The sequence below is a fragment of the Protopterus annectens genome, chromosome 3.part0 (genome assembly GCF_019279795.1).
Source record: "Protopterus annectens isolate FY-2018-M chromosome 3.part0, PAN1.0, whole genome shotgun sequence".
NCBI classification, from domain to species: Eukaryota; Metazoa; Chordata; order Ceratodontiformes; family Protopteridae; genus Protopterus; species Protopterus annectens.
In genome coordinates, this window is record NC_056731.1 from 644,788,374 (window position 1) to 644,804,957 (window position 16,584).

At 45.7% G+C, this 16,584-nt stretch overlaps 1 protein-coding gene across 4 annotated transcripts in view; it reads right to left on the reverse strand.

Moving 5' to 3' along the window:
• The window catches only part of ELMO1 (engulfment and cell motility 1), a 3,030,107-nt gene that overhangs the window by 2,182,958 nt on the left and 830,565 nt on the right, over window positions 1-16,584 (reverse strand). For all 4 annotated transcript variants that reach the window (XM_044065043.1, XM_044065038.1, XM_044065039.1 and 1 more), the window contains one exon: window positions 12,539-12,708. In XM_044065043.1, coding sequence (XP_043920978.1) covers window positions 12,539-12,708 — 170 coding nt within the window. The remainder of the gene's footprint in view (window positions 1-12,538; window positions 12,709-16,584) is intronic.

Genomic DNA, 16,584 nt, shown 5'->3' on the forward strand with positions numbered 1-16,584 from the left:
GGAACCAAAATCAGCTCTGCTCCTAGAGGCCACATCCAACTTATAATGAGAAATAAATGTATGGGGAGTGGCCCATGTAGCTGCCGCACAAATGGCTTCCATTGGTAATCTTGCCTGAAAAGCTACAGAAGTAGCTAACACCCTAGTAGAGTGGCCTTTTGGTTTAGCAGGGAGCTGTTCGTTCCTCAACTGATAAATCAAAGTAATAATAGAAGTCAGCCACTTAGATAGAGTTACTTTAGACACTGGTAGACCTTGTTTACCTTCAGCATATGACAGGAAGAGCTGATCTGATTTTCTAATTTGTTTAGTCCTATGCAAGTAAAAACGTAATTGTCTATGAACATCCAACTGATGTAATTTATGTTCAGCTTTGTTGGAATAATTTGGGAAGAAGACCGGAAGATCGATGGACTGATTCAGATTACTCTCAGAAGGTACCTTAGGAAGGAAGGCGGGATTAGTCCTGAGCGAAACTCCGTCATTATGGAAAACTAAATAAGGAGGGCGAACACAAAGGGCCTGGAGTTCGGAAACTCTTCTGGCTGAGGTAATTGCCTTTTCCAAGAAAGAAACTTTAAGGAACATGAAGCTGCGGGTTTAAAGGGGGGCAATATTACGGAAGCGAAGATCAAATTAAGATCCCACGGAGGTGGGGGATCTCTTACTGGGGGCTTGAGCAAAGTAGTCGCTTTGAGAAAGGCTTTGCAAAGCTTATGGGACATGATACTAGTTTCAGATAGGCCTGTATGAAAACTTGAAATTGCGGCTAACTGAACTCTAATGGTGGCAGAAGAGGACCCAGCCGGTGGACCAGGGCTGAAAAAGGATCTAGTTTTTAATACTCTGCCCAGCAAGAGAAACGTTTCCACTTACTAGCATAAGTTTTTCTGGTGGTAGATTTGTGCGAAGATAAGATGATTTCACGCACCGATTGGGAAATGTCCGGAAGCCTGGCTAAGGTTGGAAGTGGAGCAAACAAGCAGTGAGGTTGAGAGATTGCAGGGATTGGTGCAGCCCGCCCGACTGATGGATCAGGAGGTCTGGTACTGGGGTCCAGGGTCCAGGGCTGCTCCAGGAGGTAATGATGCAGGAACGGAAACCAAATTTGTCGAGGCCAGTAGGGGGCAATGAGGATCAACTTGCATCCCAGCGCGGTAGCTTTCTGTATTAGTTTGGGAATCAGGGGAAATGGAAGGAATGCATAAAGAAGTCCCTGAGGCCAATCGTGGATTAGAGTGTTTTTGGGGGGTATCCGGGAAGAGGGAGGAGAGAAAAGAAACGGTCCCACTTGCTGTTGAAGGGGGTGGTGAAAAGGTTGCAGCAAGGTTGACCCCATTTGCGGAAGATTTTGTCCGCCACTGTCTGAGAGACCACTCGTGAGGCATGAGAATTGCTCTGCTCAACCTGTCCGCTATAACGTTGGACTTCCCAGGGATGTGCGTTGCTATCAGAAACCGCTCGGAAGAGATCGCCCATTGCCAGAGTCTGAGTGCTTCTCGACATAGGGGGTAGGACTTGTTTTCGTCCTGCTTGTTGATGTACCACACTACAGACATATTGTCTGTCTGAATTGCAATGGTCCCAGTGGGAAGAGAGTTCTGAAGAGTTTGCAACGCTAAAAGCACGGCTCTCATCTCCAAGACATTGATATGCAGATGGTACTCGTGGGGTTGCCATGTGCCTTGGACTGTTCTGCCCTAAAAGTGCCCCCCCCCCCACCTGATCAGGAAGGCATCCATGGTCATCATGGCTACTGGAGGAGGAAGAAAGTACAGTTTTGTACCTACCATAAATGTAGATGTCCGAACAGGATAGCATCTGCAGTCCTAACAAATGGGTTGTCCTGTCGTCAGGCAGCCCTTCGGTCGGCCGGATTCCAAAGTCTGGGTCTGGCCTCGGCTGGTGTCGCACTTCACCCGACGTCATCTCTGCTGGTCTTCGGGTATAAAGGCATCAGCCGACGCCATTTTCCTCAGTGTTTCTTGCCCCAGATGCCAGTTGCCCTCTTGGAAAACTAAATTTTGGGTAAATGCCAATGTTTCCAAAAAAATAGTAGGCAAACAAAAAATAAGCATGTATGTACATATATACAAACAAATACACCATAAGAGATCCCCCCCTAGCTAGCTATTAGGGGGGTAAATACCCTAGGAGTACCACAGAGGGGAAGGAGGGTGGGTAATCCTGACTGCAGATGCTATCCTGTTCGGACATCTACATTTATGGTAGGTACAAAACTGTACTATGTCCTTCAAGGATGCATCTGCAGTCCTAACAAATGGGTAGAATACCATAGCCAAACTAGGGGAGGAGGAAGAAGAATTATGGTGTAGTTAGGATCCCTTGCAGTACAGCAGTGGCAAACCCTGCTCGGGATCTAGAGTATAGAGGTAAGTTGTAATGCTTGGCAAATGTATGCACGGAGGTCCAAGTAGCCGCCTCAATAATGTCCTTGGTAGCCACTCCTCGTAAGAAAGCTGTGGTAGTGGCTGTAGCCCTTGTAGAGTGAGGTCTTATGTTCTGTGGAATTTGCTTTCCATGGTAGGAGTAACAGAATCTTATGCAATTTCCTATCCACTTGGAGATTGTCTGTTTGGAAATTGCTTTTCCTTCCCTTCCTGTTGCATAAGCTACTAAAAGCTGGTCAGTTTTTCTATTGCCCTTGGTTCTGTCCAGGTAGTAGCGCAACTGTCTATGTACATCCAAGGTATGCAGCAGTCTTTCCCCCCTGTTCTGTGGCTTGGGAAAGAAGGTAGGTAGGTGGATTGCCTGGTTTAGAGACACTCTGGATACCACCTTAGGCATAAATGTAGGATTAGTTCTCATGGACACTCTATCTTGATGGAAGATTAAGAAGGGTTGTACTGCCATTAAGGCCTGCAGTTCCGAAACCCTTCTTGCTGAAGTAATTGCCAGTAGGAAAGCAGTTTTCCAGGATTGGTGTTGAAGATCTGCTGTTGCTGCTGGTTCAAATGGAGGGAGTGTCAATTTTTCTAGCACAAAGTTCAAGTCCCATGCTGGTAATGGTGGTTTCCTAGGAGGTTTTACATTCTTGATTCCTCTGAGGAACTGTCTGAGTAGAGGATGTGAGAAGACAGGGGGATCGAAGCTGTATTCTGCAGAAATAGCTGATGCATGTATCTTGATGGAGGAATAGGACAGGCCTGTATGGAGAAGCTCTGCCAAGTACTCCAGGATGTTAGCAATATCTATCTTTGACACATCTTTTCCTCTTTCAGTACTCCAAATGACAAACCTTTTCCATTTTCCTGCATAGTTCCTTCTTGTTGAAGGTCTGCGGGCCTCAAGGATAATGTCTTTAACCCTTTGGGATAAATCTGGGTTAGTTGCTGTTATGTAATGTTCCAGGCAGTCAGTTGCAGAGTTTTTAGGTTTGGTTGCATGATGTTGTAGTCGTTCTGAGTTAACATCAAAGGCATCAGGGGTAGTGTCCACGTTCTCCCCGAGACATGCTCCTCAGCAATGGATACCAGTGTTGTCTTGGCCAATTTGGAGCTATCAGAATCCTCCTTGGGCGTTCCTCTTTGATTTTCAGTAGTACCTTGTGCATCAAAGGAAGAGGTGGAAATGCATATGCTGTCAGGCCTTTCCAACTGAAGGATAGAGAGTCCACCTTCCATGCAAGTGGGTGGTATGTCCTTGTGCAGAATTTCTTGAGCTGATGATTGAGTGGGGATGCGAATAGGTCTATTTGTGGCATTCCCCATTTCTTTGTGATGGCCTTGAAGATGTCGGGTGTAGCATCCATTCGTGAGCATCCGAGGTAGTTCTGCTTAACATGTCTGCTAGGATGTTTTCTTTTCCCGGTACAAATATTGCCTGTAACTGGATGTTGTAGCTCAGAGCCATATTCCATAGGTCCAGAGTCATTCGGCATAGGGGGTATGAATGAGTTTGTTGATGTACCACATGACTGTGGTGTTGTCTGTCCTTATCATTAAATGGCCTTCTTTGAGGAATGGTCTGAAATTCTGGATTGCTAGTTTTACTGCCAGCATTTCTTTTTGATTTATGTGCAGGTGCAGCTGGTCTGGAGTCCATAATCCTTGTATGCATTTGTCCAGCATGTGTGCCCCCCAACCTAGGTCTGAGGCGTCCGTTGCGATGGTTTGGCTTGCTTGAAAGTTGTGGAAGGGCAAGCCTGGGTTTGACTGGCATGCTTGAGCCCACCATAGGAACTCTTGTTTCAGGCATGGGATTAGTGGTTCGGTTTCTAAGCTGTGCCTGTGTTGAGACCATAAATTCTTTAGGTACCACTGTAGCTTTCTCATATGCAGTCTGGCATGGGGGACCAGGATTATGCATGATGCCATGAAGCCCAAGGCCTGCAGTACTTTCCTTGCTGTTACTTTGTTCTGCTTTGTTAATGCCAAGAAGTAAAGAGGGAGTTGTTCTTGTTTTTCTGCAGTTAGGAATGCCATCTGTTTTACTGTGTCCAATTCTGCACCCAAGAATGTTCTTGTTTGGGATGGTATCAGTCTTGACTTTTTTAAATTGACTGTGTATCCCAGGGCTTGTAGTAAGCAAATGACTCTTTGTAAGTCTTTTGTCAGCTTGCTTTGTTGTCCGCTTGTATCAGGCAGTCGTCCAGGTATGGATAAATTTGGATTCCCTGTAGCCTGCAATGAGCGATTACTGATGCCAGGCATTTTGTGAATACTCTGGGTGCAGTAGATAAGCCAAAGGGCAATGCTGAGAATTGATAATGCTCTGATCCTGCAAGACATCTGAGGTATCTTCTGCAATTTGGTCGTATGGGGACGTGCAGGTATGCCTCCTTGAGATCTAGAGTTACCACCCAACACTCCTTGCCCAGCATGGGAAGAAGTTGCTGTAGGGTCAGCATTTTGAATTTTGGAACAATGATGAATGTGTTTAAGGCGGACAGGTCGAGAATAGGTCTCCAACTTTTCTCTTTTCTTGGTACTAGGAAGAGTCTGGAGTAGAATCCTTTGCCCTGTTCTGTAGGTGGTACCCTTTCCACAGCTCTCATCTTTGTTAATTGAGCTATCTGTTTTAGAGCTTCTGTTTTTTGATTTGGCATTCCTCTTTTTACTGGTAAGGTGTGGAAATGAAACCTGTAGCCTTGGTCTATAGTTTGCAAAATCCACTTGTCTCTTGTGATATAGTGCCAATTTTTTTGAAAATAAGGCTAACTTTCCGCCTAAGGGTGCTGCTATTTGTTCCTGGTGGCGGTGTCAGAGCCAAGTCACTGTGATTGTCCTGTTGCAGTGGCAGTGGTTGTGTCTGTGCCTCGTTGGTTATTGCCTTGCCACTGGCGTCCTCTGTAGGCACCTCCTCTGGATTGATTTCTGCCTCTGGAACGTCTATTCCTGCCTCTCTGAGATTTAGAGGAGTCTGGAAAGGACCAATTTTGGAAGGCCAGTTCCTGTTAAACCTTGGGGCTGAACCTGTAAGAAATCTTTAACTGTTTGTACAGATTTTGCCTTCTCTTCCATTTTCTTCATTACTTGCTGGGCAGGAGAACCAAATAGACTGACCTTATCCATAGGAGCATCTAATAGCTTTGCTTTAACATGATCCGGCAAGACCTGTTCTTTCAACCATGCATGCCTTCTTATAACTGTGCCAGTCATGGCTGATCTAAATGAAGCCTCCAGTGCATCATAGCCACATTTTAAAGAATGGTTACTAACCTGCTGAATGTTATTCACAATTTCTAAAACATATTTCTTATCTAAGGAATCAACAGAGGACAGTTTCTTAGTTAACTGATCAAGCATAAACTCTTGGTATTGGATCATATGAAACTGACAGTTCAAAGCTCTAGCTGAGAGAGTAGCAGAGGTGTAAATTTTTTACCCCATCTCTCTAAGGACCTGGATTCCCTTTCAGAAGGGAGAGGGTTTTTGCTGAGGTCGAGCTACTGCCTTAGGCCCCTGGGAGATAGTCTCAGGATCTGCAAGGGAGCCTTGTATAGGTGGTGATGGGTGTCCGGTACCCTGTAAAACCTATCGGGCTTGGCAGGGGCTGGAGGTAAAGTATCAGGAGCAGTGCAAACATCATTAAATGCATCATCCACAACAGGAAGAACTGGAGGTATAGCTAAGGGTCTATGTTGCGGTAAATGTAGAAAGGTCCTAAGCCTTTTTCTTGAATCAGAGAAATCTTGTCCCTGCCATTGGAATTGCTCTCTCATGGCATGTAAGGTTTCCCCAAAGGAAAATTCCTCTGGTGGAGAGGCAGAAGGAATAGATTCTTCAGCATCGGAATCTTCATAAGTAGAAAAAGGAGCCTCTGGATGGTCTGTATTGTCTAAATCATCACAAGAATCATCTGAGGACACTGGCTCAGGGGGCTCTGCTCTAGGTCTCTTTTCTGGAGGCTGAGAGGCCCTGTCTGGGTGTGATTGGGATCCCCTTATTAAAGAGATGAGATCCTCTGCCAGAGTAAGCATTTGAGAACTGGAACTGGGCCTGTGTGAGGGGGGCTTAACAGGCACAGATTTAGCAGATTTGGCTGCTTTAGCCCTGGCAAAGGTCTTTATAGACATGGTTGCAGGAGGCCTAGCAGCACCACGTGCTGGGGTAGAGACATCCAAAGGGATGGTGTCTGATAATTCTAGAGGAACCACATTAATAGGCAAAACTTCAGAGGCCGATTCAACTAGGGTAGCAGGAGCCTCGGTAGTAGTCATGGATTCGGCTGAAGATTGACCCGTTTGCTCGGTTTCGGCCAAAACCGAGACACTCGCGGTTTGCTTAACCGTGGTTTCGGCCGAAACCGCGGACCGCGAGTGTCGGTCTTTTTCTTTGCGTTCTTAACAATTTGAGAAGTCGGAGGATCCGACGGCATAATGTACGCAAAATCTGAGCCGAAAAACTGTTCAGCAAACTCCGACCAACGCCTAAGCGTTCGTCGGTTGAAAGAAGCACAGGCTAAACAGGCTGCTACGTCGTGGTCTGGGCCTAAACAAGGTAAGCAGTAAGAGTGGAAATCTTTATGAGGTATTTGTTTCCCACAAGTTAAACAGTTATTCACTTTTTCTGACATCAGCTGAGGCAAGAAAGAGTCCCCAATGGGGTACTTAGCTTTTTAGAAGTCTTCGAAGTAGTATTCGGTAGTAGTAATCTCTGGATCTGACCGACCGGCACTTGCGAACAGCTTCTGCTTGGCGCACGTGGCAAGAAAGACTGAGGAAAATGGCGTCGGCTGATGCCTTTATACCCGAAGACCAGCAGAGATGACGTCGGGTGAAGTGCGACACCAGCCGAGGCCAGACCCAGACTTTGGAATCTGGCCGACCGAAGGGCTGCCTGACGACAGGACAACCCATTTGTTAGGACTGCAGATGCATCCTTGAAGGACATCAAATGGTCTGCCCTGGGGTACTGACGGGGAAACCATCCACCAAGCAAGCTGGTCTTTGCATGTCTGTGTAATCATAATCATGTGAGACATTGGAAGTTGTAGAAATGACCATTGGGTGTAAAGCAACCACTGAAGAATCCTCATATGAAAACGAGCCAGGGGGACTAGCATGATCGCTGCTGCTATGAGGCCCTATGTCTTTAGGACGAATCTGGCCTGAATTTTCTTGCATCCTAATAACACCTGTACATGTCGGCAAATATCTAATACTCTGTGTAACGGAAGTCTTGCTGACATGTCTTTTGTACTTAAACTTGCACCTATAAAGGTTATAGACTGACAAGGCAACGATGCAGACTTTTCAAAATTTATTGTGATACCTAGCTTGGAGCAAGTTTGGATGGTGTAGTTCCTGGCTCGTAACAGCTGATGTCTGGTGGTAGCAGTAAGGAGCCAGTCATCTAGATAGGGAAACACCTGGAATCCTTGCCGTCTCAGGTGAGAGGTAACTGCTGCCATACATTTGGTGAACACCCTGGGGGCTATGGTGAGACCAAAGGGCAGAGCTCGGAACTGATAATGACTGGCTCCCAGCCGGAAGTGGAGGAATCTTCTGGAGCGCCTGTCCATTTTGATATGGTAGTACGCATCTTGAAGATCTATGGAGCACATCCAATTGTCCTGACCCAAAAAGGGTAGAATGGACTGAAGCGTGACCATCTGGAACTTCGTTCTTTGTACAGACCTGTTTAGTCACTGAGATCCAAAATGGGTCTCCAGTCCCCTGTCTTTTTTGGTACCAAAAAGAACCTTGAGTAAATTCCGGATCCTTGCTGGTCTGCTGGGACTCAATGGATGGCTCTTTTTTGTAGCAGTTTTGAGATCTCTTGGACTGCTTGTTCCCTTAGACTGGGTGGAACATCTGGAAGGGATTTGTTTGACCTTAAGGGGGTATGAACGAAGGGAATTCTGTAACCTCCGGATATGATAGACTGTACCTATCTGTCTTGAGTTATGTCTTGCCAGGCTTCTGGGTACAGCAATAATCTTCCCCCGACTGCCTCCGAAGGAGGGCAGCCCCTCAGGGATGCTGGAAGGTCTCGTCAGAGAAAGAATCTCTGCTGCCCTGATTTTGCGGGACCCTCTGCCTCGAGGGTGGGATCTATTGCTGTTCCCTCCTCTGCCCCTGGAGGGAAACTCACCACGTGTGTCAGGCACGGCTCCCTGGGGTTTCCGGAACCACATTTTGCCACTTTTCTGACCTTTGGGGTATGGACTAGAAGGAGTGGAAAAACGAACTCCCACAGCAGAGAGAGTTTTGCCTTCCTGCTCACACCTGGTAAGGGTATCCTTCACCTGTGGTCCAAAAAGAGCAGAACCATCAAAAGGGGTATTGTTGAAAGACACCTTAAGGGGTTCCGCAAAGTTACATAACCACATCCAAGTGTGCCTTCTCAAGGCCACACCTGTGCCTGCCGCTCTACTCGGCCCATCGGCCGCATAGGAAATGAGCCGCATGGAGGAGTTCACTATCGAATTAAGAGTCGCCAGCTGGGAGGTAATCTTATCCTGGGCCCCCGCAGCTGATGGATCTTGAAGGGTATCTCCTAGCTCCTTAAGGAGATCCATTTGAAGGAGTGTAAAATGGCACAAATAGTTCAGCAACCACATGGAAAAGGTCGCTGAGGAAAACATCTGCTTCCCGTATCTGTCCATCGTCCTAGACTCCTTATTAGGGAGATGGACAGACGAAGAAGTCTCAGCCAACTCCTTTTTAGTGGCCGCTGCTACCACCATAGCATCAAAATGGACACCCTTTGTCAAAAATTGCTTGTCTTGTGGTGCTGTGATGAATTTCGTGGGCCTTTGGGGAGTTGGTTCCACTGTGTCTGGGGCTGACCACGCCTTTCGAGCCACCACTGCCATCAGTGGATCGAAAGGGGGAGACACCCAGGAGGTGGAGGGGCGAGAACCAAACGCGTTCAGATATACCGACTCATCCTCAGAAGGGTTAAGGGTAGTCCAGTTCCCCCTCTGCCTAAGCATCTCAAGGATGTCTGAGAAGGAGACATCTTCAGAGGGGGACTTCGGGGACCCTTCCAAATCCTCTAAGTCGGTATCCGAAGTAACAGACTCAGGGGAGTCAACATGCTTCCTCTTACATTTCCTCTTTCGAGGGGGCTCCTCTGAATGATCAAGGGAGGCCTCGGAAGAGGAGGACGTGCCACTGGGGCAACCTGGAGTGCTTGTTCTCATCGCTTGGGGTCTGGAGGAGAGGCAGAGGCAGACGCAGGCACCATGGGGGGAGGAGCTGAAGAGGCTGATCGTGGGGCTGACTGTGGGGCCAGCACACTCCTCATGGCCTCGAAGGCACCCCTTCCTGGCAGAGAAGAAGGCTCAGGCTCCTTAGAGACCGGAACCCTCCCCGGCACAGAGAGGGATGGCTCTGAGGCTGATGTAGGAGCCGAGCTCACCTGTGCCGAAGCTCCGAGAGAGAGAACAGGGTTGGACAAGGGTCCGATGCCACTCGCCCCCTCGGAACTGACGAGGGAGTCTCGGCGCCCAGATCCTTCCAAGGATGGTACCATGGAAGTTATCGGAGCCGAAGGAACTGAAAGGGTAGGTATCGGCACCGATGGTTCCACGATCCAAACCCCAACCAGCTCCGGCTCCGAACTCAAGGGGTGAGTAGAAGGAGGAACTACTGTAGAGATGGGTAGAGCTGAACCCTGATGAGGGGGGCTGGATAGCATTTTTGCCAGGGCCTGCAATTTCAGAAGTCTGCTCACCACTCTCTCCAAGTCAGACAGTCTCATGGTCAGACAGTCTCGAAGATGAGAAGAGTGAGATCGGTGACTTCGCTCCAACTGTAACAGAGGCGACCCCGGAGTCGAGCGAGTAGGGATGGGGACCTAGCACGCTTTCGGCTCCCTGAAGGTTCCGACACCAGGATCGGAGTCGACTGAGAGGCAGGTACTTCGGTTCCGGCCGGAACCGAAGTCAAAGCAGACGCCACACCCGATGACGGCTCCGAGCTGGGAGCCGACGGCTTTGATGGCTTGGAGGGTTTCCCTGGTTGAGTCTTAGCAGGTGACCCTTCAAGTTTTAGTAATCCTCTAAGGATTAACTTATTCCTACGCTCCTGCAGGACTCTTGGACTAAAGGCGTGACACACTGAACATGAGTCCTGCAGGTGTAGGGTGCCCAAGCAGCAGACACAAGGAGTGTGACCATCTGTCAGAGACATTTTCTGACAGCATGAGTCACACTTCTTGAATCCCGATACCTTAGTATCTTTGGACATCCTGTAAAAAGAAAAATCACAGGAAAAAAAGACTAACAGTAGGTAACAAGTATAAAGAACCGTACACACAAAAAAAAAAAAAAAAAAAAAAAACAGTTACCACACCTTAACAACACACACACACACACACACTATAACTATAATATATATATATATATATATATATATATATATATATATATATATATATATATATATATATATATATATATATATACTATAAAACGTAAAGTACTACAACTATTTCTACCTGAAAACACTACAAAAAGTATTTTAGAGAACAAGGGTTAGCCTCTAACTAAAACGGCTACCTTGAAGAGAGAAAAAGAGAGGTGGGAGGGGAAAACTCTCTAACAGTAAAAACTAGTTTTCTAAGGGAATGGGGTAGATCTAAAACTACACAGAGACAAAAAGTACTAAACTACTATAATAACTAAACGCTAACTATTTATATGAAAAAATGTTTATACAAAAACCTATCAAAAGACAAAAATACGACCTGAGCCAGCAAAAGCAACTTCGTAGCAGAAGCGGCAAATGAGATCTGGGGATCTAGTGCCAGGCATTGTGGGACATGGGGAGGCCTCGAGCCAGTAAATAGCTCTCGAGCTTTAGAAGATGGCTGAGTCGGAGCCGAGGATCGGCTCCGAACCCAACCAGCAAGAATGAAGGCGAGATAGACAACTTAACATAGTTGGTAGAGCTAAGGAGCATGTATGTCACATGTTCCCAAAAAGGTTCTGCCTTTTCAGTGTTTCATGGAAAGAGGAAAGCAATGCTGGATTCTTTCACACAGTAAAGAAGATTAAGGTTATGAACTGTTAACAAGCTGCTTTCCGTATGACAGGGTTTGATTCTCTCAGTCTCCATTTCTCTTCTATGAAATGAATAGTTGCTAGATTTTTGCCGAACTGTTAACAGGTCAGCAATTACGTAGCTGATTCACAATTATGTACACAAACTAATCCTGGATAATTACAGCTGGAACTGAAGTGACAAATGCCTCCTCCCCACATATTAATGCCGTAAACACGTCTGTGTCCATTATGTCCTACATGTTCAGAAGCTGCTTTTAAAACTATTTCTTTTCGAAAACGATGCAGAATAAAGTTCTGATTTTACTCAAAACAGTGTTGGCATACATAAAGCTGTATACATAAAGCTGCATGTGAACACTGCTTTGTACAAATACAAAACCTTGTTTCTCACCTTTAGACATGATTTTAAATGGGAGTAACACAGGATGGGAATAGTAATGGTAGTTAACTGCAAGTCACTATATCTGACTGTAGTGGTGAAGTTACAGACATGTCCAAGGATAAAGCTCTCAGTTTACTGATCAAGTATGGTCCCCATTCTCTCCTATGGTCACGGGTTTCAGGCCCTAACTGAAAGGATTAGACTGCTGAAACAAGTGTTGGATATAAGGTTGGTCCCACAGAGCTACTGCATTCAATATTCAAGACAGGATAAGGCAATGACAATCCAAGAGGATCTAACAGAAGAGCTGCTGCTTGTAAAACCTGAGAAATGGTGTTTTAGGAACCTTTCAAAGGAGTTTTAACCAGGCAAATCACAAGGGAGGAAGGTCCTATGGCAGACCTAGCACACACATTAAAACTTTCTTCTTGTCTGGGAACACCACCTGGGAATCCCACATCATGAGATGGGGACACAGTTGCAGGGATAAGGAAGTCCGGTCTGTCCTATTCAATTTTCTAACACTGTGGCCTTCATCTGGTCAAAAAGTTTAGAAAATGAAAGGGCGGATGAGACTATAAAAGTTACATAAGGGGTAAAATAAAGAAACATAAGCCTATGATAACAGAAATATGCTAGTCTTAAAATAAAGTTACTTAAACGTCAAACTGTACTTACTCTGTGCCACTTTCTATCATCTGTGTTAACAATGTGATGCCGTCTAGGTTTATAAATTCCTGTGCAAAGGTGACGTCTCCTGAGTAACTAGCTAGATCCTTCAGTGCTTCCATTTTTGCATCCATACTTGAGGACTGGATCCGCTCATAAAGTTGCTGTGCATTTTGTGCCTTCAATTAGAAAAAGAAACATCATTAGTCTAATGAAATGCACTTCAGTCTTCAATACAATTCCCTGTTTTCTTGCACTCCTGTTCCCCAAAACTAGCAAACAAGAACTCTATCCATCATCTGTTAGTGGCATACCTACAGAGGAGTCTATCTTCATGCAGAGAACAGACATGTATATTATGCTATATTATCACATGCTTGCTATTAGAAGCCTGTCATAAGGTTGGTCTTGGAAAAGTACTCTCACCATACTATACACACCTGTACTTAGAGAGCATACTGCCTTCTCCTGGTTTGTGTAAGTTTAGTCTTCTCAACTCCTGGAGTAAACTACAAGCATCATGTGGAATACCCTTGAGATTAACACATTGTAGTAGCCACACCAAAGATGCTGGATGACAGTACAGTTGTTTAAAATATTACCATAACCTGTTCACTGTTGCAGTGTTCTTCACAATAGGGATAAAGTACAGTTTTGTACCTACCATAAATGTAGATGTCCGAACTGGATAGCATCTGCAGTCATAACAACTGGGTTGTCCTGTCGTCAGGCAGCCCTTCAGTCGGCCGGATTCCAAAGTCCGGGTCCGGCTTCGGCTGATGTCGCACTTCACCCGACGTCATCTCTGTTGGTCTTCGGGTATAAAAGCATCAGCCGACGCCATTTTCCTCAGTGTTTCTTGCCCCAGACGCCAGTAGCCCTCTTGAAGGCTAAAATTTGGATAGATGCCAATGTTTCCAAAAAAATAGAGGTAAACACAAAAATAAGCATGTATGTACATATATACAAACAAATACACCCTAAAAGACTCCCCCCCACCAGCTAGCTATTAGGAGGGTAAACACCCTAGGAGTACCACAGAGGGGAAGGAGGGAGGGTAATCCTGACTGCAGATGCTATCCAGTTCGGACATCTACATTTATGGTAGGTACAAAACTGTACTATGTCCTTCATGGATGCATCTGCAGTCATAACAACTGGGTAGAATACCATAGCCAACTAGGGAGGAGGATAAAAGTAGATTATGGTGTGTTTAGGATCCCTTGCAGTACAGCAGTGGCAAACCCTGCTCGGGATCTGGAATATAGAGGCAAATTATAATGCTTGGCAAATGTATGCACGGAGGTCCAAGTAGCCTCAATAATGTCTTTGGTTGCCACTCCTCGTAAGAAGGCTGTGGTAGTGGCTGTTGCCCTTGTAGAATGAGGTCTTATGTTCTGTGGAATTGGTTTTCCATGGAAGGAGTAACAGAATCGTATGCAATTTCCTATCCATTTGGAGATTGTCTGTTTGGAAATAGCTTTTCCTTCCCTTCCTGTTGCATAGGCTACAAAAAGTTGGTCAGTCTTTCTGCTATTTTTTGTTCTGTCCAAGTAGTAGCGTAGCTATCTATGTACGTCCAAGGTATGCAGTATTCTTTCCCTCTGTTTTGTGGGTTGGGAAAGAAGGTAGGTAGGTGGATTGCCTGGTTTAAAGACACTCTGGATACCACCTTAGGCATAAATGTAGGATTAGTCCTCATGGACACTCTATCTTGGTGGAAGATTAGGAAGGGTTGCACTGCCATTAAGGCCTGTAGTTCTGAAACCCTCCTTGCTGAAGTAATTGCCAGTAGGAAAGCAGTTTTCCATGACAGGTGTTGTAGGTCTGCTGTTGCTGCTGGTTCAAAGGGTGATAGTGTCAACTTTTCTAGCACAAAGTTTAAGTCCCAAGCTGGTAATGGTGGTTTCCTTGGAGGTTTTACATTCTTGATTCCTCTGAGGAACTGCCTGAGCAAAGGGTGCGAAAAAACAGGTGGATCAAAGCTGTATTCTGCTGAAATAGCTGATGCATGTATCTTGATGGAGGAGTAGGACAGGCCTGAATGAAGAAGTTCGGCCAGATACTCCAGAATGTTAGGCATATCTATGTTTGACACATCTTTTCCTCTTTCCGTACTCCAAATGACAAACCGTTTCCATTTTCCAGCATAGTTCCTTCTTGTTGAAGGTCTGCGTGCTTCAAGAATAATGTCTTTAACTCTTTGGGAAAGTTCTGGATTAGCTGCTGCTATGTGATGTTCCATGCAGTCAGTTGCAACGTTTTAGGTTTGGATGTATGATGCTGTAGTTGTTCTGAGTTAACATCAAAGGCATCAGGGTATTGGCCACATATTGTTCGAGACATGCTCCTCAGCAGTGGGTACCAGTGTTGTCTTGGCCAGTTTGGAGCTATCAGGATTATCCTTGGACGTTCTTCCTTGATTTTAGTAGTACTTTGTGCATCAAGGAAGAGGTGGGAATGCATATGCTGTTAGGCCTTTCCAGCTGAAGGAGAGCGAATCCATTTTCCATGCTAGTGGGTGGAATGTCCTTGTGCAGAACGTTTTGAGCTGGTGATTGAGAGGTGATGCGAATAGAGCTATCTGAGGCATTCCCCATTTCTTTGAGATGGTCTTGAAGATGTCCGGGTGCAGCTTCCATTCGTGGGCATCCGATGTGGTTCTGCTTAATATGTCTGCTAGAGTATTTTCTTTTCCCGGTACAAATATTGCCTGTAACTGGATGTTGTAGCTGAGTGCCAGGGTCCACAGCTCCAAAGTCATTCTGCATAGGGGGTATGAATGAGTGCCTCCCTGTTTGTTGATGTACCACATGACTGTGGTGTTGTCTGTCCTTATCATCAACTGGCCCTCTTGGAGAAATGGTTTGAACTTTTGGATTGCCAGTTTTACTGCCAGCATTTCTTTTAGGTTGATGTGCAGGTGAAGTTGATCCTGTGTCCATAATCCTTGCACGCATTTGTCCAGCATGTGGGCCCCCCATCCTAGGTCTGAAGCGTCTGTTGTGATGGTCTGGCTTGCTTGACATCTGCGAAAGGGTAGGCCTGGGTTTGACTGACATGCCTGAGCCCACCATAGGAACTCCTGCTTTAAGCATGGAATTAGTGGGATTTCTGTTTCTAGGCTGTGTCTGTGTTGGGACCATAAATTCTTTAGGTACCACTGTAGTTTTCTCATATGTAGTCTGGCAAATGGGACCAAGATTATGCATGATGCCATGAAGCCCAAGGCCTGCAGTACTTTTCTTGCTGTTAACTTGTTCAGTTTTGTTAGTGCCAAGAAGTAAAGAGGAGTTCTTTTTGTTTATCTGTAGTCAGGAATGCCATTTGTTTTACTGTGTCCAATTCCGCGCCCAAGAATGTCCTTGTTTGGGATGTTATCAGCCTTGACTTTTGTAAATTGACTGTGTATCCCAGTGCTTGTAGCAAGTAAATGACCCTTTGTAAATCTGTTGTCAGCTTGCTTTTGTTGTCCCCTTGTAGCAGGCAGTCGTCCAGATATGGGTAAATTTGAATTCCCTGTAGTCTGCAATGGGCGATTACTGATGCCAGGCATTTTGTGAATACTCTGGGCGCAGTAGATAAGCCAAAGGGCAATGCTGAGAATTGATAGTGCTCTGATCCTGCAAGAAATCTGAGGTATCTTCTGCAGATTGGTCGAATGGGGACGTGCAGGTATGCCTCCTTGAGATCTAGAGTTACCAGCCAAGACTCCTTGCCCAGCATGGGAAGAAGTTGCTGTAGGGTCAGCATTTTGAATTTTGGGACAATGATGTATGTATTTAAGGTGGACAGGTCGAGAATTGGTCTCCAACTTTTTTCCTTTCTTGGAACTAGGAATAGTCTGGAGTAGAACCCCTTTCCTTGCTCTGCTGTTGGCACTCTTTCCACAGCTCTCATGTTTGCTAACTCCATTATCTGTTGTAGTGCCTCTGTTTTTTTGATTTGGAGGTAGATTTGGCATTCCTCTTTTGACTGGTAAAGTGTGGAAGTGAAACCGGTAACCTTGATCTATGGTTTGTAAAATCCACTTGTCTTTTGTTATGTAGTGCCAG